The 22,501-nt window shown below is 37.2% G+C and overlaps 1 protein-coding gene across 1 annotated transcript in view; it reads right to left on the bottom strand.

The window, feature by feature from the left end:
* Nucleotides 1-22,501, bottom strand: part of itpr2 (inositol 1,4,5-trisphosphate receptor, type 2) — a 108,063-nt gene that overhangs the window by 36,526 nt on the left and 49,036 nt on the right. Inside the window, exons 31-39 of the mRNA XM_067420330.1 lie at nt 21,962-22,204; nt 21,269-21,394; nt 20,974-21,102; nt 20,720-20,840; nt 19,622-19,800; nt 18,233-18,375; nt 16,278-16,386; nt 361-463; nt 80-267 (exon numbers count right to left, since the gene is read on the bottom strand). Of these exons, the coding sequence (XP_067276431.1) occupies nt 80-267; nt 361-463; nt 16,278-16,386; nt 18,233-18,375; nt 19,622-19,800; nt 20,720-20,840; nt 20,974-21,102; nt 21,269-21,394; nt 21,962-22,204 (1,341 nt within the window). The remainder of the gene's footprint in view (nt 1-79; nt 268-360; nt 464-16,277; nt 16,387-18,232; nt 18,376-19,621; nt 19,801-20,719; nt 20,841-20,973; nt 21,103-21,268; nt 21,395-21,961; nt 22,205-22,501) is intronic.

Raw genomic sequence — 22,501 nt, 5'->3', positions numbered from 1 at the left:
CAGGGAGACATGAAGGAAATTACATCATCTGGATCTTGTGGATGCCCTGTTGTGAAAGTGTAACAGCACCTGTGTATACCTGAATCTGTGTATTCCCTCCTCTCAGCAGTGCAATGCCCAGCAGAATGCTTTCCTCAAATATACGGTCATTCTTAGTGCTGACGATGAGGTCGATGACCAACTCAGATGCTCCCACGTTGTCCAGTGCACACTGGGTGTCTGCTACGCTAGTGCCTGGCTTATCAGAGTCCTGACCTAAAGAGCCACCTATACGCACATGTACACAGAAACACACTGTTGAGTCAAGCATGAGAGAAGCAGAAGTTGGGAGACATGTTGATGGTCATCTGTGTACCAGACCTGCAGAGGAAGAACTGCTCCCGCCGCTGTAATCCAGGGCTTTGGTGTGGGGCCGCTGGTTGCCAAAGTAGTGTGTAAGGAGACTCTTCCTCAGTGTGTTACCCTGAGAAAACAACAGAAGAAGGCAGTTGAGTAGATGAGAAGGCAGTATGTACACACATGCGCACGCACACGCACTTCTTAATGGAAGTAACATCACAACAATGGAAGTAACATCACACAACAATGGAAGTAACATCACAACATTCATTTACACCAAGAGGCGCATACATTTTTGGTCAAAATCTTGTAAAACTGCACTCTGAGTCGAGCACTCTGTACAGTCTCCTCCAGCACATCCCAAAGACTTTAATTAATTCAGAGGTGCCAATTAATGTGTGAAAATGACACACTTTCACAATCTGAGCCTGACATTGTCATCCCGGAATATGGCCCGCAATCAACTTGATGATTTGATTTCTGAAGTTGCAAAGTACTTTTACCACAGAAACTATTCAGCTTAAAAAGAAACTGAATTAAAAAAATAATAAAAACAACCTATTCATATGTGTGAAGGAGGGAGTGCTTCATTTCATGGCCGTTTTGATTTCCTTCACACTTTCACATGTTTTCCTCCCAAACACAGAATCACATGGGAGAACTTTTACATAGCTAGTATAAACTGTAGTAATTGCTGTAATTATGCCAGAAGTGTAGCGAAACCTCGGGGAGGCAGAGGGTAGACATTGAGTGCTGAAGGTAGAGAGCAGACGGCAGCCTTGAAAATCTGTTTCCCAGTGGGAGAGAAACTGAACGTGTGAAAAAGACAGAGGGTGGGGGGGGTGGCGGCACAGAGAGAGAGAGAGAGAGAGAGAGAGAGAGAGAGAGAGAGAGAGAGAGAGAGAGAGAGAGAGAGAGAGAGAGTTATGTAACACCTGGTGGCGGCTTGCTGCGAGATCACGAGGAAGACACAACGGAAGGAGCGGGATGGTACTGATCGTCTTTCCCTTCCTTTGTTTCCTGGCCGAATGTTTTTTTTCCTCTTTTCTTTGTATCCTTCCTGTCGGTCTCATTCTCTACCTTTTACACATCTGTTTGGGAAAGTTTGCAGCTATTTTTCTGTGTTTTTGAGTTTGGAAAGAGAAAGACTGTTCACACGACCACTGTTCAGGATTGACAACCGCATTTACCAAAAGGTGTGAGTCTCGGTTTGTCCTGTTCATTCAACAACATGCAGGAGTTGCTCAAATACCATTTGTATGAAAGAAGTATGAAATGTCAAAGATGACCACTTCATTACACCAGAAAGTCTTTAAAATTGACATGACATTTTATACAGGAATCCAAAAATAAAATAAAATGAAATGAATTAAGTAAATATAATTTAAATTAAGTAAAATAAATAAATTTTAAAACAAATAAAACAATACAACAAAAAATAAATTCAATAAAATAAAAACAATGAAATTATATAATAAAAACATAAACAATGATAATGTGTGTGTGTGTGTGTGTATATATATATATATATATACACACACACACATACATATATACACACACATACAAATTAAAATTTATAAATTAAATATAGATAACATATATATATATATAAATTAAAATAAATTAATATATAAAACAATAATAACACAATGAAACAATTAATAAATTGAATAAAATAAAAATGCAATAAAAAAATAATAATACAAATTTTATGTGTATGTGTGTACATATATAAAATAAACATCTTTCTGTATGTGTGTGTGTGTGTGTGTACATATATAAAATAAACATCTTTCAGGTCATCAGGTATGTTAGTTTACTTTTAAGTCATAGAGTATTTCCCTTTCGATTGAATCTACTAAAAATATTGTGAACAATACACTGCGCATTTAGTCCATTTAAATGCCAGATTGACAATGTCCCTCCCACAAACACCACCTGCAACCGACTGACTAATAGCAAATCATGGTTCTTAAATCCCCTGTGGGCAGAAAGAAACAAGAAATGTGGCAGACAAGCCATGACATTTTACTCACTTTACCCTTCTACACTTGTCGCACAGTAGGATAATGAAACCCAGGGTGGCTGTGTGGCCATGCATGCGCTGACACAAGAGTGACAAACTGCCACAGAGAGAAGACACTTTTCTCTCTCACTCTGACAAGCACGTGCTGTTGCTGTTCCCACTCTCTCGGTAAACACTCATCAGCAGTCAGCACAGACGGTGTCTGCTTCCACTGTCTGGACAAGCCATCACACACACACCACACACACACACACCACACACACACACAAACTCCTCCGTTTAAGAAATAGTTAATCCAACATCATTTCTTAACCCTTATCTTCTGCCGTTTTAGTGACCACTGACATTTGTGAGACATTTCTCACAATATCTTCTTTCACAATATCTAAGTCAACTATCAACTATCCCTATCGGTTTCAGACAAAATTAACCACATATGTTGGTTACCGTTCGGTACAGCATTCGTGGTTCAATACGCGCTTGTTAATTGCAAATATTTTTTTCCCGGTTTTGCATTTATTAATTTTAAATTTTAAATTAGTCTCAATCCTAATATATTGAACAATGAGACATACATTCACATCACTAATGTGAACGTGAGTTATACTCACGGAATACTATAGTTGTTCACGATCACTAAAGTTCATTATTTGCGTGCTTTTTAAAGCCTTGCCGGTTAAACATTTCATTCGCATGCTTATTCGCGGTTCTAACATGCACTTTTCCGAGCGCGCGCACTAACGCCTGTCAAACACGTGATTACCGAGTAGTCGTCTTACTGCGTTAATGCTGTCAAATACACACAAGGTTTCATAAACACAGTCGGTTATGTCTAAAGTGAAAGTAAAATCGGCATTTGTCTGTATTAGATGCAAGCATGTCCTAAATGGACAGCAGCACAGCCTAGTGAACATGCTGTCCTTAAAGGGACAGTTCACCTTTAAAATTATGTCATTATTTACTTAATCTAATATATTAATATTGAGTTTTCATTTTTGAGTGAACTTTTTTTTAAAGTTAAGTTTAAAGTTTAAGTAAGGTTTTTCAATTCTTTAAGTGAAAAAGAAAGAGTATTGCAATTAAATAATTCTTTAATTAAATAAGTATTTTTTCTCCTTAACTTCTTGTTGTTAAGAATAGAATAGCAATAAACTGATATGACAAGCCATCAGAACCGAACCGAAAACCGGGGTATGTATTGAACCGTGGACTAACTGTATTGTTGCATCCCTAATGTCTATATTCAAGGCCTCTTCATGTCAAGTCCTGCTCCTGTTCACTGTAATTGAACATGCTTTCCAAGAAGCTGCTTTCTTTCCTACAAAATCAGCTGTAATGGGGGAGTTTAGTGTCTCTCCTGATGCTGCAGTCTTTCTTGCACTTCTGCGGAGGACTTGATGGGAAGACAGAGGAGGAAAGTGAGAGATGAAGGTAGCAGTGCCAGTCTGACTCATCCGTCTGCTACTGCATGTTAAAGAAAAAAAATACCCTGCACAGGTGAAGCGAGGACGAGAGAGAGAGAGAGAGAGAGAGAGAGAGAGGCAGCAAGAGCAAGAAAAAGATAGAGAGGAGATAGAGAAAGAAAATGAGGCTGAGCGAAAGATGGAGGAATAGATAGAGCAGTGGGGAGGAAGAAACAGACAGGGTGGATTTTTTAAAATGTGCACGGGCACGCCACACTGCGGCTGGCCTGGCTAAGCCTGGGATGCTTCAGCGAGTAAAAATAAAAAAATAAAAAGCCCTCCGCTGCTGTCTTGCAGGTAACTGAGAGCTCAGGATGGAGGGATCCAGAGAACGAGAGATAGAAAGGGAGGGTTTCATTGTGCTGCTGGTCTTATCAAAACAGGTTTTGTCTTAGGCCTCACGGCACACCCTGGGTCATATCGCATCCCTTTACAAAACATGGAGCTCTGCTCTAAACCTACAGCTGCCTACTTTCTTTTCCAAGTTTTGGTTAAAAAATTTGAAAATATAAACACACACGTACACACACGTACAGTATTCAGTAAAAAAAATAATGCTAGCTAAATTGTATGTATGGGACAAACATTTCCCCCCCAAATTTTTGTTTAACTATTTTAAACCGAAATAATATTTCATATTATTCCTGTTTTACTCTTTTTTTAATCAAATAAATGCAGCCTAACTTGATTTTTAAGTATAATATAACATAGTGTGCTGAAGTTATAGTAAAGTCTGTGACAGGGGATGTGTGTTACAACCAAACATTCACTGCTAATTTAAGCCAGGGAAGTTATTTTATGTTTTAACCATTGAAGAGGTTGTGCAAACATCACACACGACACAAAAGGCCTTTGAAACAACTTCATTGGCTCTGTAAAGTTAATGGACTGAAACTTTGCTACCATGCACTCCCATTTAAAGGCGGAAGGAGTAGGCCTATGACTTTGGGTGGAACAGATTTATGGAAGAGAAAGAAAAATCCATACACCTAAAATCTCATCAGGCAGTCTAGACATGAAATTTTTTAGAGTTGAGAACTGGTGTAGCAGAAACCAGGGAAGTGGGAAAAGTAAGTTATTTTTGTGTGTTTAATAGTGAAATGTTTGTTTAAACCTTAATGGCATGTTGCTACAGTAAAACAAAATGATCACAAATGTTTCCCGGTGAAACTTTGCTAGTCATTAATTAACATTTTTATTGACGGGTTTGTGATGGTATAACTGAGATATCATGTAATATTGAAACAGTTAACAGTGTTCACTTAACCATAGTTCAACCATGGGTTTCTTTGAGAAAGAACATGCAGCCATTTCTAAGACCATTTAGTAATGCTGTCCAGTCATACTAATAAAAATAGTGATGTTTCATAGACTGTGAAATCACAGTCATCTTCACACTTGTCGCCAATATTTAACGCTACCTACACGTTTTAATAGCTAAATCTAGTTGATCTACCTTCCAAGCATGTACTTTTTTAGAGCCAGAGACCTTTATTTTTTTGGTTTAGGTGTACTTTGAATAGCACTGCAAGATTATAATTTTAATTATAAACAATTATATTTTTTTATTTTATATTTTTGCATCTACTTTGTTAACCTTAATAGTTTCAATTGTTTTTCTGTTACAAGTGATATGAAACAAGACCATCAGAAAATGTAAATATATTTTCATAAAAATTACTGCAAACATACAGATAGTCAGTTGTGGAATTAATGGAACTGAACACTTGTCCTTCAAGGGCTACTTGGCTGGAGATGATTCTGCTTTTTTTAAGTGCAAAATTCATTGTTCTACAATTGACATAGTTAGTAGATCTAGTTGTAACCCAGTTACATTTACATTACAGTGTGTACTGTATTTCATTAGTATTGTGAAATTTTTGTCAAAAACAGAATATGTTCTTCAGGATGTTTTATTTCAGCACAGTATAACTGCACAAAGCTTAAACAATCAAATGTAATAAGAACTTAGTTATTGCTACATTTATATGCTCACTATATATTAACAATTGTCAGACTAAAAAAAGGGTAATGTTTAAATTAAGTGCACAGAGTTCTTTTGTTCAATAAAGACATTCAAAATGCTGTTCAGAACATTTTTTCAGTTTCGTATGTTTACACAAAGTCAAAAATAACATTATAATTGTAATTTATAAATAATTTCTAATTTCATTTAATTTCCATGTTGAGTTCACTTAAATATGTAAGTACATGTAAAATGAAAACCAGGTTAAGTTAAATTAACTTAATTGTTAAAGTACATTTATATAACCACCAAGTTTGGTGAACTTAACTTGCTTACGTTGACTGTACTTAAATTGTTAAGTGAACTTAAATATACAAGTTTTGGAAGTCTCCATTACTTAATTAAATTGAGGGAATGGGTTTACTCAAACATTTGAGTTCAATCAACTTATTAGGGTAGTGGTTTGTATATATATGAATTTCTAAAGGTAAAAAAAAAAAAATCCCCAGGATATCAACTCCATGAAGCAAATGAAAACTTTAATATCTGCCCATATATGAAAGTATCATAAAAGTGGTCCACATGACTCATGCACTATTGCACTTTACACCAAGTCTTCTGAAGCCAAAGTGTAAGTCATCATTAACTTCAGCTCTGTTCATTTGAGTGGAATGAATAATTCTTTTGAGCCATATCTTTCCTTTGAAATGGTTTATATGGTTCACAAAACTGACCTAAAAGAAATGTTTCAAGATCTTGCTGCATCTTGATAAGCTACATTAGCTTTGGCTCTGGCCATAACACTCAACTCTATTCTCTGATATAGATCGCCCACTGCCTTTACCTTCTCATAGTGAGGACTCTTAACTAAGGTTTCTGTAAGCATCCGCCCAGTCCAGTGGCCTGACCACTCTGCGATTGGCCCAGATGTCTCTTATGACTCGCTATCAGTGGCAGCAGTGTTCAATGTGGCTCTCCTCATAAACAGTGCCACTAGGAGCAAAACAAATTAGTTTTGCATGTGAGAGCAATTGGAGAGATTGCTGGTTTGCCGGCAGAGCCAAGACAAACAGCATGGACGTAAACAACTATTCCTGAAGATGACCGACCCTGGTGTCGTTCGGAAGTGGGGCATGTGATCGGCTAACATCATTAGGGGCACAGGACGTGTTTGTGAGATGCACTGTATGCCGTCAGTGCCTGACCTGTGATTGGGCCTTGTTTTCGGACACACCCGAACACTCGGCACCCTGACTAAAGTGAGCATTTACACACATTACAGGGCATGTTACACAAAACAGACAATACTCTGTACAAAATTAATCTGCATAATGAATCCACTTAAATCTAGCAATATATAGATAGGCAAAGGGCTGGAAAATAGCCAACATTAATAACATTAATGCACAGGCTTCCATTGATGCAGTTATAAAAGCATGTGGGATGAAGACATCAATTAGTTTTTGGTACTAAATGAACACAAACCACTGAAACATGTACTCTTACTCTTAATCTGGGGATTAAGAGTACATGCAAAAAATTATATCATTTTGTCATATAATGTATTTATTGCAATATTAATGGTAAGGGAGTTTTAAGTTGCAGTACTCACTCAGTAAGTGCTATACCATGCTATTGTTAACATGTTAACAAATTAGCAAGTTGGCATTTTCTAATTTAGTTTGTTATAGCTAGTAAAATATTTCTAAACTTTTTTTGAGTTTTGACAACTTATTGGGGAGTACTACAAACTCAAAGCCTGATAGTTCTGCTTATTTAAAATTGGGAACATCAAAACTTAAAACATTTGATGTATCTGATTAGTTAGCCCAACTAATTTGGGTTTACAGTGTGGTTGCTATAATAATGTAAGCAGCACAAGTTTTTTAACATTGATAAGACATGTTTCACGAGTAGCAAATCGGTATATTAGAATCATTTCTGAAAGATCTTGTGACACTGAAGACAGGGGTAATGATGCTGAAAATTCAGCTTTGCCATGACAGGAATAAATTACAATTGAAATGAAAATAAAATAGAATTTTCAATCAAATAAATGCAGCATACATATCAGATAAGTAATCAATTAATGTCCTGTAAATAAATAATAATGGCCTTGCTCTGATAAAGTTTCCATTTCTTCTAAGATGATTTTATTCGAAATATATTCCTATGAGCGGCAACTATCTTCCAACGGTGTTTTCTGACTATGCAGCACAAACTGACAAGTATAAATATCAATAAAGAGCAAGATCTAAGCTGCTGAGTACATGCTGCTCCTAAAGTTAGTCCTGTCTCTATAAAGCTGCTCCTGCATACTGTTGACCCCCTGTGGATCACCTACGGTGTGTTTTTTCTGACTCTTAAAGGGAAAGGAGTTGTACAGCATGTACTGGCTTATTTCCATGGTGACCACACACCTTTTGCAACATGCTTGATGATTTATTTAAACAATGAGAGTGAGACGGACAAAACAACACCCTCATGAATACACAACACAAACACATACTTATAAACAGAGTTAAGAATTTTTTCAACAAAGGATAATATATTAAAGACACTGCAAAAAGCAGTTTCTGCAGTTTCATGTTTTAACCACAGATGTCAATAGCCTCTCTATTGACATCCGTGGTTAAAACATTAAACTGCACAGCTCTGAATATAAAAACATGTCAAAAACGAAAAAAAAAACATATTTATTCACTCCCTGGTCTTAAAGACCTGACCTTTTAACTAGAAGTAATAACTTAAAAACTTAAAAACCACAATGAGTATTTTTGTTGATAATATCCTAATATGCATGCTAATATAAGCAGTTATAGTAAGAAATGCTTTGCTTGTTTAAATTTTCTGAATCCCAGAGTTTCAATATGGTCTTAAACCTTTATGTCCCTACTTTAAGTCCCAGTATAGACATTAAATGTTTCATATAGATTTTAAATGCTGACTGTACCAGCAATGAGGCCTCATCTTGCTTTATTTCATTGTAATAGCTGTGAGAACAGGTCTTGGCATTTGGCATGTGGCATTGGCAAGACCCCTGGGTTAAACGTGTGCGTGTGTGTGTGTCTGTCTGTGTAGGCTTTAGTCTAAGAGCTCTGCATGCTCTGGTGGGATTTGTGTGTGGGCTGAAACAGTCGTATTCCACTTCAGTTATGGTGGAGACCTGCTAGCATGGAGCCTGTGTATGCACTGCATTTTAGAGCATGTACGTGTCCCACCCCCAGTCCAGTGGTGTGTGTGTGCACATCTGCATGTGTGTGAGGGGTTTAACCGTGTGAGGTTGGTAATCTGAAAAGCTGCTTTGCCTCCGGGCGGTAGTGTGAAACTTGGCTGGAGAGAGATACAGGCAGGAAGAGGGAGGGGGGAGGGGGGGAGGGAGAGAGAGAGAGAGAGAGAGAGAGAGAGAGAGAGAGAGAGAGAGAGAGAGAGAGAGAGAGAGAGAGAGAGAGAGAGAGACATAGTCTATTATGTAACAGGGCTTTTCTTTCCTTTGTCAACAAACGGGAGAGGGCTGTGCGCGCGCACACACACACACACACACACACAATTAGTCACCAAATACTGGCATGAGAGTTTACTTCATGGGCACACCCGACTCGTGAGACGTGAGGTATTACTCTACACAAACACACTCCAGAACAGGCCGTGGTTAATGTTTTGTAACAAGAGCTGGACGTGACGTCTTAGAAAAGAGGGAAAGTATGCATTAAAAAAACAGGACTGGTCTGGCAGAGGGGTTTTGACATGTATACCGATGACGAACACACACATTTAATCACATTCTGCAAAAACATGAACCTGTGTGTTTCCTCTATTACCCGCTTTTCCATGGAAATGGTGCTGGTGCTCGTTGGAAATTTGGCCAGAGGGATTTATGAACAATCTCGTTTTCATTGATGTAACTGACTATGTTAGAACACAACTTGCCCATGAACATAGTACAGCACGTCACAGGCTTTGTTTTGTTTTAACACCCAAGGTGATTTAAATCAGTGTCATTAAGCGGTCGCCATCAACAATTTGGTTTTAAATTAACATGCATCATTTATTCAAATATGTAATGATTAAAGCTACTCTAACTTTTTTTTTAAATAAATGTATATTTTTATTCATCAAGGATGCATTCAATTTATCAAAAGTACAAATAAAGATTTTCACATTGTTGCAAAAAATGTATTAAACAAATGCTGTTCATTTGAAATTTCCATCAAAAAAGAAATAAATCATGTTTCAACAAAAATATTAAGAAGCACAACTCTTTTCAACACTGATAATAATAGGAAATGTTTCTTGAGCAGCAATATTAAAATTATATGAACTTGATCAGAATGTAATAACTATATAACAAAATAGAATAAATTTAGCCTTGTTGTGCATTTTAATCTTATTTCAAAAACATCTTTAAAAATCTTACAGACAAGGGTTTAGGTAGTGTACAATAAATCACTGTTTTAGACCAACGGAGTAAATCAATTGGCAAGAAATGCGTTTCCCAATAGTCAGAAATAAGAAAATCAAATGGTTAAATTAAATGATTGAAAATTGATTTACAGTAGCTATATTTCAACCTTAATCATGAAAATATGTTAATCAGTTGTTGTTAACATTGCATGCCACATTATCTTATCAAAGCTAAAATGTTCATTTTAAACATTCGCCTTCCTTTTTTATGTATACTTCAATAAATAATCATTGCATTTCCAATTTTTGGCTGAACCTTTCATTTAAAATCTGCATGAAACAAAAAAAAACAAAAACAAAGTTAAATTGTAGGAAATTGTTAAAAAGCTAGGGTAGGCAATTTCAGAGAGGCTAGCAATAGCAAGCTAGGGCCCTGTCCCAAATGGCACCCATCATATGCACTTCTTACGGACTTAAGAACTTACAATGGGCAGATTGTGCGTGTGATCGTGAAGTCCTCAAGACAGGGCAAAGGTGCAAAAGTCAGTTCCTGGAAGGCCAAAGCCCTGCAGAGTTTAGCTTCAAGCATAATTAAATGCGCCTGATCCAGCTTGTCAAGTCCTTTAGGCTTATGGTGCGTTCAAGTCCTCCTGGGACGTTCGTATTTACGAGGTGAGAAGTCGTGTTTGTGACATCATGTGTGTTCAAGTCTCTTTAGTTGGAGCAAGTTGGCCTTCTTTTAATGAATTTTATGAAAATTCAGCAGTTTAACTCTGCTTATAGCAAATTAAGAACAAAGAATGTGCATTGTTTTAATTGTGAAATGTTTTAATCTTTTAGGTTTTTAATTAATATATGAAGCCACTGTAAACGGTATTGTTATATATTAGGCTAATTGTTATATTACAATACTAGCATTTTGTTGTAAATGACAAAGCCTGACAGTGTCACTGCTAAATACCCGTTATGTTCAACTACAGGTGTTGCATCCATTGATTCCGCAACGTTTCTCACTGACACGCCCCAACTCGTACAGATCAGGGGTTAAAGAAAATCCCGAACTTCCCGCTGGTATTTACGACTTTGTGGTGGCGTTCATGTGCGTTCAACTTGTGAATATGATATTCACGACATGACTTGAATGCACCATTACTTGAAAACTACAGGTATGTGTGCTGGAGCAGGATTGGAATTGAACTCTTCAGGGCTGTGGTCCTCCAGTAACAGTTTTGCACCCCTGCCATAGGGTATTCCGTTTATCATTTTAGGTTTCAGAAGGGTGCACGCTTGCATATCTGTGGCCGATATGCGTGCTTGATGGGCACTTTTGCAGAGCCCGCAATGAGGCAAGCTCCACAGCAGACTCCTACCGCATAACATCAAAAAGTGCAGACTGAGAGGAAGATCGCGAGGGCTTAGGTTTCCATTTGGAATTGGGCCTAGCTTTGAAAGCATAAGATCTCACACTGCCTTCTGAGTGATCTCCAAAGCCATGCCTCCTTCAAAACACATGAACGCACACAGCCAGAGCAGAGTCTGCAAAGCTCCACGAGAGATGGCTTTGATAGTGTTACTATAGAAATGAATTGATCTATGTCAGAGGACATGAACAACTCTGAGTAGAATGTTGCAGGTTGCAATATCTTAATTATGACAGCGTGAATACAGCATAAGCTTGTTGTTTTGGTTTAGGAGGAACTGTAAAGGCTGTTTGTTTGCGGCACTTTGTGACTGTGTGTCTACAACATGTTGATGATGTATGTGAGTGAGTAAGTGGCATTTATATGGCACTTTCATATATAACTGTAAACCCAAAGCGCATTACAAACATATCAGGGGATCTCTCCTCAACCACCACCATGACAGAAGCCACAGTATAACAGCATCACTGCACTCACTACACACCAGCTATACTCTGTAAAAAAAATTGTTGGTTTAACTTAAAAAAGCAAGTAACCTGGTTGCCTTAAAATGTTGAGTTTATAGAAATAAAAAATTTGAGTTGATCCAATGAAGGAAATTGGTTTAATAAATAGAAACTCAAAATATTATTGTATCTGAACCACGTAAAAAATTTGATAATTTGCCAGGTTTTACTGCGTCATCACAAATAAAACACACAATTACCCAATATGCTTACAAAATGTTTTAATAATATTTGAATAAAGGTTGTCGATTCTCAAAAATTTTCATTGTATTAACTCAAATGTTTAATTTCAATTAACTGAAAATTTTAAGGCAATCAGGTTTTTTTTACAGTGGAGAGTGATAGAGCAAATTCAATGGATGTGGAATAGGGCAAAAAATATTCAGTTTGGCTGAATTTGATGTGTGATGGCTGTGTGTGTGTATATGCGAATATACAGGTTGACAAGCAGGTAGGACAGTTTTTTTGCTCCGCCATATTCATTTGTACCCGAATACACGGGCGCACAAGATAACACGTAAGCAGTGTCACTGCGGAGTCGTGAACGCGGATTGAAAACAGACTAGGAAGAGAAGACAATGCTGAAAGTCGTAGTTTTTGTTATTTTTGGACCAACATTCATTTTCCATGCTTCAAAAAATTAACCTACGGATGTCACATGGACTACTTTGATGATGTTTTTATTACCTTTCTGGACATGGACAGTATACCGTACACACATTTTTAATGGAGGGACAGAAAACTATCGGACTAAATATAAAATATCTTAAACTGTGTTCCGAAGATGAGGTCTTACGGGTGTGGAACGACATTAGGGTGAGTCATTAATGACATAATTTTCATTTTTGGGTGAACTAACCCTTTAAATTACTTGATTATGTGAATGAGGGCACATTTTTGAAAAATAAACACTGAAATATTCCTTTATATTTGATTAATATATAAAATTCCTTTAATATTTCCTTGAATTCCTTTCATGGTGACTTTAGCACTGTCCCAAATGGCACATTTCATATGCCTTTTTGGTCTTATGGATTTTCAATGGCTGCCACGTGCATGTAGGGAGACCGTAGGCATAGGGTATCCCATTTAGTATTTTAGGTTTCAGAAGCGATTGCCACAGTAAACTTCTTCCCGACAGTCAAAGTAGCGGTACGTCACGAAAGTCGTAGGAAGACTGAGACCCATCACAGAAATATGTCCTCTCCCTGGAACCACAAGTCTAATGGTTCTGAACACAATTAACACAATTCGGCTATAATATCAAAAACAGTATAGACACTGTGATTTGAAGCTTTGTGGTGAGCATTCTCTGCTGTGACCATTTGGCGATTACCACATATCTAAAATTACAGCAGAAAACAAAAGCACCTGCTTGACATTTTAAGCATTCTGTACATTGTGTGCTGCCTGCCACACGCTCACGTTCACTTTCACCTCACCAGAGAGAGCGAGAGAGGCCAATTATATCTGTTCATGAGTCATGACCTGCTGCTCAGCAACCAAATCACCAAGTCATTGGTGAGAGGGATAGAAAGAAATAAAAAGAGAATAGCATATAGCTAATGCAAGAGAAAATAAACCGAAAAACAAAGGCTTAGAGAAAAACACTGAGATAAACAAGTGGTAAATGATGGGAGAGACCGAGAGAGTGAGCAAGAGCGAGAACATGATGAGCCACGTGAGTTTGGCTCAGACACTGCAGGCCCGTTACGTAAACACCCCCCACTCTGTCGCCTCATGGACTCAGCAGACACCGTGCCTCTCCAATCCCTCCGCCTGCTGCTGCGCCACGCTTTTTCTCTTCCCTCACATGGCTTCTCACATGCTCGCTCCCTCCCTCCCTTCTTCTTTCCCCTCGCTCACCCTCCTACTCTCTCTCTCCCCGGGGAGCCGGCGGTCTGTGCAGAGCAGAGCAGGCCTGCGTGAAACTGCAGCACCACTCTCAGGGCGGGAAGAACATGGCAAAACAGCTAAACCCCGTGGAGAATGAGCGCTCCAAAATAAACAAACTACTGACATGGAATTATGTTTCTGTGGTGGAGAGATTGAACAAATATGAGTTGCTTTTAAACTCGTCACAAGTTCTGAACTGAGCTGGATGATGGCACTATTGCTTTTCGCAGAGCTGCTGAATCAAATGGGTTTCATAGCTGACAAATTTTTGCAACATCAACACTGTTATTGAACCGGGCTGCGTTTCCCAAAAGCATTGCGATGCCAATGTGAAATGTGAAAACAATTGCTTACAATGCTTTTGGGAAATGTGACCCAGAACTGAACCAACTCAAGCTGAATAACGACACTATTGTCTTCTGAAGAGCTGCTTATAGCTGAATTGATCTTGATTCATAATTGATTAACTGTTCAATGTTATTGAACTGAACTGAACCAACACTGAACTGACTTCAGCTGAATAAATGATAATATTGTATTTTTCGAGCAGCTAAGCACAATTTGAATTTGTCTCATATTTAATGAAGTTCGCATCATTGACACATTGATATTTTGCTATTTATTACTGTGAAACTGCTGTGGAAATCATAACTTGATAAACTTAAGTCTTGTATGTTAAGTCAAGTCAACGTTATCTTTTTAAAACAGCTTTACAATGACAGACAGGAAAATAACAGACTCAATGATGCAAACAGAATTAAATTCTGCTGTAAAACTGCTGTGTCATTTTTCAGCTCAAGTTAGTTCGGTGTTGATTTAGTTTGGTTTATGAAACAAAGTCGAATCAGCTAAAATGCAACATTTAAGATGTTCCGCAGCTCACTGTGATCCCATAATGTTTATGATGCAACAGCTGGGAATAAATCAGCTTTTCCTGTCCTTTATTCTTCTTTATTTTCCCCACTCTTCCTTCTTTTCTCTGGCTCTCTCTTTCCCTATGTGCAAGGCTGTAGTCAGCTCTCTGCAGTATTGATTTGTGGTGCTGGGTGATTTGACTACTTGCTCTAACACTATGAGCGTGTCCTCATGTGCCTTTGCTTATGTAACAGCGCGGGACTCTTTCTCCGCTGAATGCTGATTAACTGTCTGGAGCTTTAGGACTCCCAGCATTCACCCTGCCACAGATGCCAACGACACTGCAGAGGCCCGAGAGCTGCGCTTTGCACGCCTGCATATGCACACACGCACACACTCTCACGCCCTGGGAGGGTTCATCAAGTTCACAGTCTTTGGTTTTGCATTAGCGCCCTCTTCTGATGGTTGATGTCATGAACAATCCCAAGAGGCATTATGACATCACAGGTGGCAGGTGCATATTTACTAATGTGTGCTATACAGCCTGAGCTGATCTGCAGCTTCTTGTTGTTAGTTATTGGAAGGTTGTATTAGAAACCCATTTCTACACTATTAATCAGAAAGTCTATTATGATCACCAAGGCTGAATTATTTTATAAAGAAATACAGTAAAACAGTAATATTGTAAAATATGATTGCAATTTCATATTTTCTTATTTATTATATTTTAAAATGTAATTCATTCCTGTTATGTTATGTCTCCAGTCTTCAGCATCACATGATTCTTCAGAAATCATTCTAATATGCTGATTTGCTGCTCAATTATTCATAAGGGTTCTTATTATAATCAATGCTTAATATTTTTCTTTGACTCTTTGATTTCTTTGGGGAAAAAATCAAAAAAAAAAGTCAGCACTTATTCGAAAGAGAAATATTTTGAAATATTATAAATGTCTTTCATGCGTCCTTGCTGATCAAAAGTATTTCTTTCTTTCTTTCTTTTTTAGCTGAAAAAACATCCCAAACTAACTTGAGCAGCAAATCAGCATATTAGACTGATTTCTGAAGGATCATGTGACACTGAAGACTGGAGTAATGATGCTGAAAATTCAGCTGTCATCACAGGAATAAATTACATTTTAAAATGTATTACAATAGAAAACAGTTATTTAAAATTGTAATAATATTTCACAATATGACAGTATTTTCCATCAAATAAACTTAATTAAGAATTAAATAACCTTAATTATTCCAAACTTTTGACTGTATATTTTATACACGTTGTGGACAAGATGATTCATAATTTTGGTTCAAGACTAAAAACTAGTAATTTATAAACTAAAAGTGGCAATAAAAAAGGCTGAAAGGAGGTTATGGAAAGGTTCTCATCACACTTACCTTCTCCTCGAGTGTCTCCTTCCTATCCAGCATCTCTCGCAGAGTCTGTAGTATCTTCATACACAACTTTTCCTCTTTCTCCATTAGTTTCTTGGTGTGTTTGATAAGCCTGAAAGAAAAAAAAGTATCACATTTAATAAAAACCTTGCAATATAAATGAGAAATCACAAATATAGTAAAAACAATAATATTGTGAAATATTACATTTTCAACATTTGTTTTCCATTTAAACACTATATTGCCAAAAGTTTTGAGACACCAGCCTTTACAAAAACATGAACTTTAATAGCATCCCGTTCTTAAACTGAGAAAAATATGGAGTTGGCCAACTCTTTGCAGCTATAACAGCTGCAACTCTTCTGTTGAGTTCATGGGAATTTTTTAACCATTCTTCCAGGCACTGATGTTGGAACTCTAGCGTTGTCCCGGGTTGAAGTCAGGACTCATGTGCAGGCCATTCAAGTTCCTCCACAACAAACTTGCCCATCCATGTCTGTATGGACCTTGATTTGTTCACTGGTGCGCAGTCATGCTGGACCAGGAGGGGGCCATCCCCACACTGTTCTCACAAAGTTGGAAGCATGAAATTGCCCAAAGTGTCTTGGTATGCTGAAGCATCAAGAGTTCCTTTCACTGGACCTAAGAGGCCAAGCCCAACCCCTGAAAAACAACCCCCAACCATAATTCCCCCTCCAGCAAACTTTACACTTGACACAATGCAGTCAGTCAAGCGCCGTTCTCCTGGCAACTGCCAAACCCAGACTCAGCCATCGGATTGCCAGAAAGAGAAGCGTGATTCGTCACTCCAGAGAACACATCTCCACTGCTCTAGAGTCCAGTGGTGGAGTGCTTTACTCCACTTAACCTGCCGCTTTGCATTGCACTTAAGTGACGTAAAGCACGGATGCAGCTGCTCGGCGATGGAAACCCATTCCATTAAGCTCTCTATGCACTGTTCTTGAGCTAATCTGAAGGCCACACAATGTTTGGAGATCTGTAGCTATTGACTCTGCAGAAAGTTGCCGACTTCTGCGCACTATGCACCTCAGCATGGGCTGACCCCAGTCTGTGATATTACGTGGCTGTGTTGCTGTTGTTCCCAATTGTTTCCACTTTGTTATAATACCCCTAACAGTTGACTGTGGAATATTTATTAGTGAGCAAATTTTACGAATGGCCTTATTGTAAGGTGACAACTTATCACGTTACCACGTTGAAGTCACTGAGCTCCTGAGAGCGACCCATTCTTTCACAAATGTTTGTAGAAGCAGTCTGACTGCCTAGGTGTTTGATTTTATACACCTTTGGCCATGGAAGTGATTGGAATATGCAAAAATGTAATGATTTGGAGGGGTGTCCGAATACATATGGCAATATAGTGAATTTTAAAATGTAATAAACATTTTTTATTACCAATGTTGACAACAGATTTGTGGGAACTGTGATACATTTCTTTTCAGGATTTTTTTGTAACAATGTAGAAGTCTTTACTATCTCTTTCAATCCTTGACTGCATTCACTGCATTTCCAGAAGTCACGTAATTTTAATTAATGAAATGCCCCAAAATTTGACACATGTATGTGACTACAAAACAAGAAATGTGTTTTATGTCTTAGGCGTGTAGATATTTATAAGCACACCTCTAACACAGATCTACTGTGATTTTAGAGGTATATCTTGCTCAGACACAGATAATTGCTTATATAAGGCACTCAGAACCCCAGGCACATGCACAACAAATACATTTTATAGCTCATATATAATGTAACTGGTATACCAAATCAAAACAGAACCAGGTCTGTCACTAATATAGAAATATAGCAGAAATTCTCAGGGATCTATAATGTCATACCAATACCTATGGCTATTTTTAACACTGCCACCGGACCTGTTTAATATATTCATTGCTGATGACGCACAGCTTTAATTTGTTTGATGTGGGTGCGTGTCTCACTTAGACATGAAGGCTCCATCCTCACTGCGGAGCTGAGCAGACTCGGGAAACAGCATCTCTGGGCTGTGCAGCACATCTACTAATACAGAGAACTCTGCTTGTACCCTTGGACTAAACTGCTCCTCAAGATATGCAACGACTCCCTGAAACACATAACATCAAATAAAAAATCATAGACAAAAGGCTTTTAACATACACAAGTACTATAACTGTTATAATTAGCAGGTTAGCACAGGGGTTTTCAATCTTTTAGATGCCATGGGCCGCCAAATATGACATTACTGTGCTGTACTCTATATATATTCTATATTTAGATGCATTCTTTAATTATGTATTTATTTTAATCAATGTATTTATTTTAATCAATGTTTTATTTTATTCCAGCTATGTATTTCAATCTTTTTTTTGGTAACAAATTAGTTTGGGCACCAATTCTCACTATAAACTAGCTGCTTATTAGCATTTATATTACTAGCATATTGGCTGTTTATTAGTACTTATAAAGCACATATTAATGCCTTATTCTACATCATTTAATCCTACCCAATACCTATACTTAACCACTTCAACTACCACCTTACTAACTATTAAAAAGCAATAAATTAGGAGTTAAGTGAGTCAACAGTGAGTCATAGTTAATATGCTCCCCAAACTAAAGTGTGACCATGTGGAATTACATGCACTCTAGCACTCCCCGAGTCGCCTGGACCCTAGTTTGAAAAAAATCCTGGGTGAGCAAGCATATGGTAATGACTGGATTAATGAGGATGTGCAATGAGGTGTATTATTATTCATTTTTTAAATAATGGATTTCAGGAATACCATACTTTTTCTTGTCATTGTTGACAGAGGAAAAAAACACAGATAAGCCGCATCAATCTATGAATCACATTTTATTATTAATCAGAATGAATAAAAAATACCAGTAAATAAAATAAAACCTTTAGAAACATTATAAACACTAAACATGAATATTATTTCACCTAATTCCACAACAAATCCTTTAAATTTACTGGTATTCAGAATAGAACAGGAAAGAAAAAAATATCAAATATATAATATATATATATTATATATCAACATTTAATATAAATGCAACGCCTACACTGATTTATTTAAACTCGGGGGAAATATGAACGTTTCAGAAATGCATTATACAAATAAATTCATACCTCATTTTTCAAATGGGCACTTTGCACATTTTGCATGCTAGCTGTTAATTACTTTAAGTCACTTTGGAACACAGGTTGCAGCACTTTCAGATGCTAAAATTAAATGTAGTTATTCTTATTTTCTGGTACTTGATTCTGATTGGTCAGTTGCCTTGAGAAAACTATACAAATGAGGGTGTATTACAGGTGTGAGTTTTGGATTTGAAGGTGACGTTACCTGTAGTTTCTCAATTATCTTGTAATCATGGGCCCCAAAGGGCTCCTTGCGTGGACGGCCGCGGGTGGACAGCTTCCAGTCCTTCACTGCACGCTGCACCATGCTGGTGTGTGTCTTCAGCGACAGGGCGTTGACTTGACCGTCCAGGTCCACTGGAATGGGGATGGCCCGACTCTTGGCTGGGAAGGGTTAGAAGGAGGACAGGGCCGTTTACAAATGTGCACATTTCCAGACTACAATACATAAATGAAAAAAACTATGTAGTCTCTCAAATTAAACATTTTAGGGAAACGCACCAAAAACAAGTTAAACGGATTAAAAATTTCACACACTGATGGCAAACATACTTTGATTTTTGGGTTTTGATTTTTATAGTATGATTTAGATTATTTAAGGCGAGAGTAAAGTTTTTGTGACAATTTCCACAGATACATTACTTATTTATACATTTATTTTTTTGCAGGTAGCATGATTTTCGACAGCTGCACTTGTCACATTAAACGTTATTATCCTTATAAATGGTATATTTATAAACCTTGTGTTCATGGACTCATTTTCATATGACCTGACAATCCAGAATAAACTACTTAACCCAAGGTGAAGTATGCTCAGTAAACATGGCACAAGATAACTCAAGATTTCTTAACATAGGGTTTAAAACTAAACTGGTTTATAGGCACAATATGTAAGATTATTGGATTAAAATATCCAAAAACCACTAGAACAATTTGTGTGTGTGTGTGTGTGTGTGTGTGTGTGTGTGCAACAAGTGTCTCATAGTAGCGGCAAAAAAAAAAATTGTGACTTTAACAACTGTTAATGTCAAAATTTCATAAAGTCTATTTGACATAAATAATTCACCTTGATTGTTGTAAGATGTATTTATTTACTACATTCAAGTCTTAAAATTGTTAATTCGGTGCACATGGCAGCTATTTTGGAATAGGATGGAGGATTGCCAATATTTATAAAAAAAAATTTAGTCATGGTGAAGATACCAGGTGTGACCATTCATTAAAAATAGCATTTTACAAACAAACCAAAACTCGGCATTATATTTGAGTTAAAAGACACATATCTGCAAGAAATGAAACTTACCCACATCAGCAAGGGTTTTGATGCAACCCTCAATGTTAGTCTTCTGCAGGGAGTTGAGCCAGCTGCAGTTGTAGAGTCTGCAGGCGGACTGCAGCACTTTAATGAAAGTTGCTTGATGGGCCTGAGGAAGAGAAACCGTATAAATATTTCACGGTCAAACAGCATAAGCAACACCACATTAATATGACTGATTCATAGAGGAGAAATACGTCTTCTCCACGTCAGACGAATTAGATTAAACTTTCTCATTCTACCTGAAGGTTTGAGTTGCTGACAGAGAACTGGGAGCCAAAGAAGCCCTTGACGATGGCCATGATGGTATCAGTGACGTATTTTTCAAGGCATGTGTCAGCATGCTTCCTGTCTGTAGTGCTGTTAGACACCTACAACATCATCACAGTTCAGTATGCTTACCACCCCCACAGCTATCACAAATCAGTCACAGATTATCTAAACAGCTCTTCAACCCAGCATATAATATATTATGCCTCACAAATTACGAAGGGAGGGAAAGAGAAATAAAGAGAGAGTTGATGTCATTGAACTCACTCTGGCCATGTCTACAAGGAAAGTGTCGAAGAGTTTCCAAATGTGATTGCTGGTGTAGATCTCCTTCATCTCCACCTCAGTGTCCACATAGCAATGGTTTACGAAATTGACATATGCTATTTTTACCTGCAAAGAGGATAAAACAATGCTTAAAAAGGCTAGCTGATGTCACTTACAAAAAATGGTTTTAAATAGCTGTATCATCCATAACACGGTTTTATTATGTTTTAGGGCATTGTACTACTTTTTATATTTTTTTAAGTACTTTAAATACCAAATAAATAACATGGTACTTGATATGTACTATTTAATATTTCAGTACTATGGTATATAATGGTCCCAAAATATATTTGCACAACAATTAAAATAAACATGTTTTTCATTTTAAACTAAAAATTTGATTATTGTTTTATTGGTTGTTATTTTACCTAATGCAGTAACAATTATATTAAATGTGTAGACAAAAATATACATAAATACTGTTTAAAAGATGTGGGCTAGTAAGATTTTAATGTTTTTGAAAGACTGTTGTCCAAAGCTGCATTTATTTGATCAAAAATACAGTAACGATTTTATTAGATAACTTATAAACTGCAAATATAACAATATGTACAACAGCTCTATCATTTTGCATATATGGCATACCATTGTAAACCTTTCAAGAGAACATTTATAGTTTTAATGTCCTGTCACCTTTGGAGTACATCCTTCGTGCGTGACCACTTTGACAATATCATCAAGTGGCAGAAGTGAGTTGCACTTGAGCTCGGTATCAACGTTCTTGCCCTCGGTGCAGGCTGCCAGCAGCTCCACCAGAGTGATGTGGTACGCCAGAGCCCCGCTCTCATCCCGCTCAGACGACATCATATTTTGCAGTGCCGGAAAAGAGGCACGGTCATTATAGAAGACCAACACATCTTCTCCTCCGTTCACCAGCTAGCGTCAAAAACAAATACAATGTCTGATTTCACTACGAAACTTATACATTCTCTCTCATGTGAATGGAAGTGTTTGTGGGCAATAAATATCTAAACACTATGTCGAAAACACAATATATATATATATATATATATATATATATAAACAAAAATAAATCTTACCTATCATAAACTTTTGAATGACAGTGTATATGTATATGTATGTGTATATATATATATATATATATATATATATATATATATATATATATATATATATATATATATATATATATATATATATATATATATATAT

Source organism: Pseudorasbora parva, chromosome 16 (genome assembly GCF_024679245.1).
Source record: "Pseudorasbora parva isolate DD20220531a chromosome 16, ASM2467924v1, whole genome shotgun sequence".
Classification (NCBI taxonomy): domain Eukaryota; kingdom Metazoa; phylum Chordata; class Actinopteri; order Cypriniformes; family Gobionidae; genus Pseudorasbora; species Pseudorasbora parva.
Note: the sequence above shows the minus strand (reverse complement) of the source record. Positions and strands in the feature narration are given on the sequence as shown.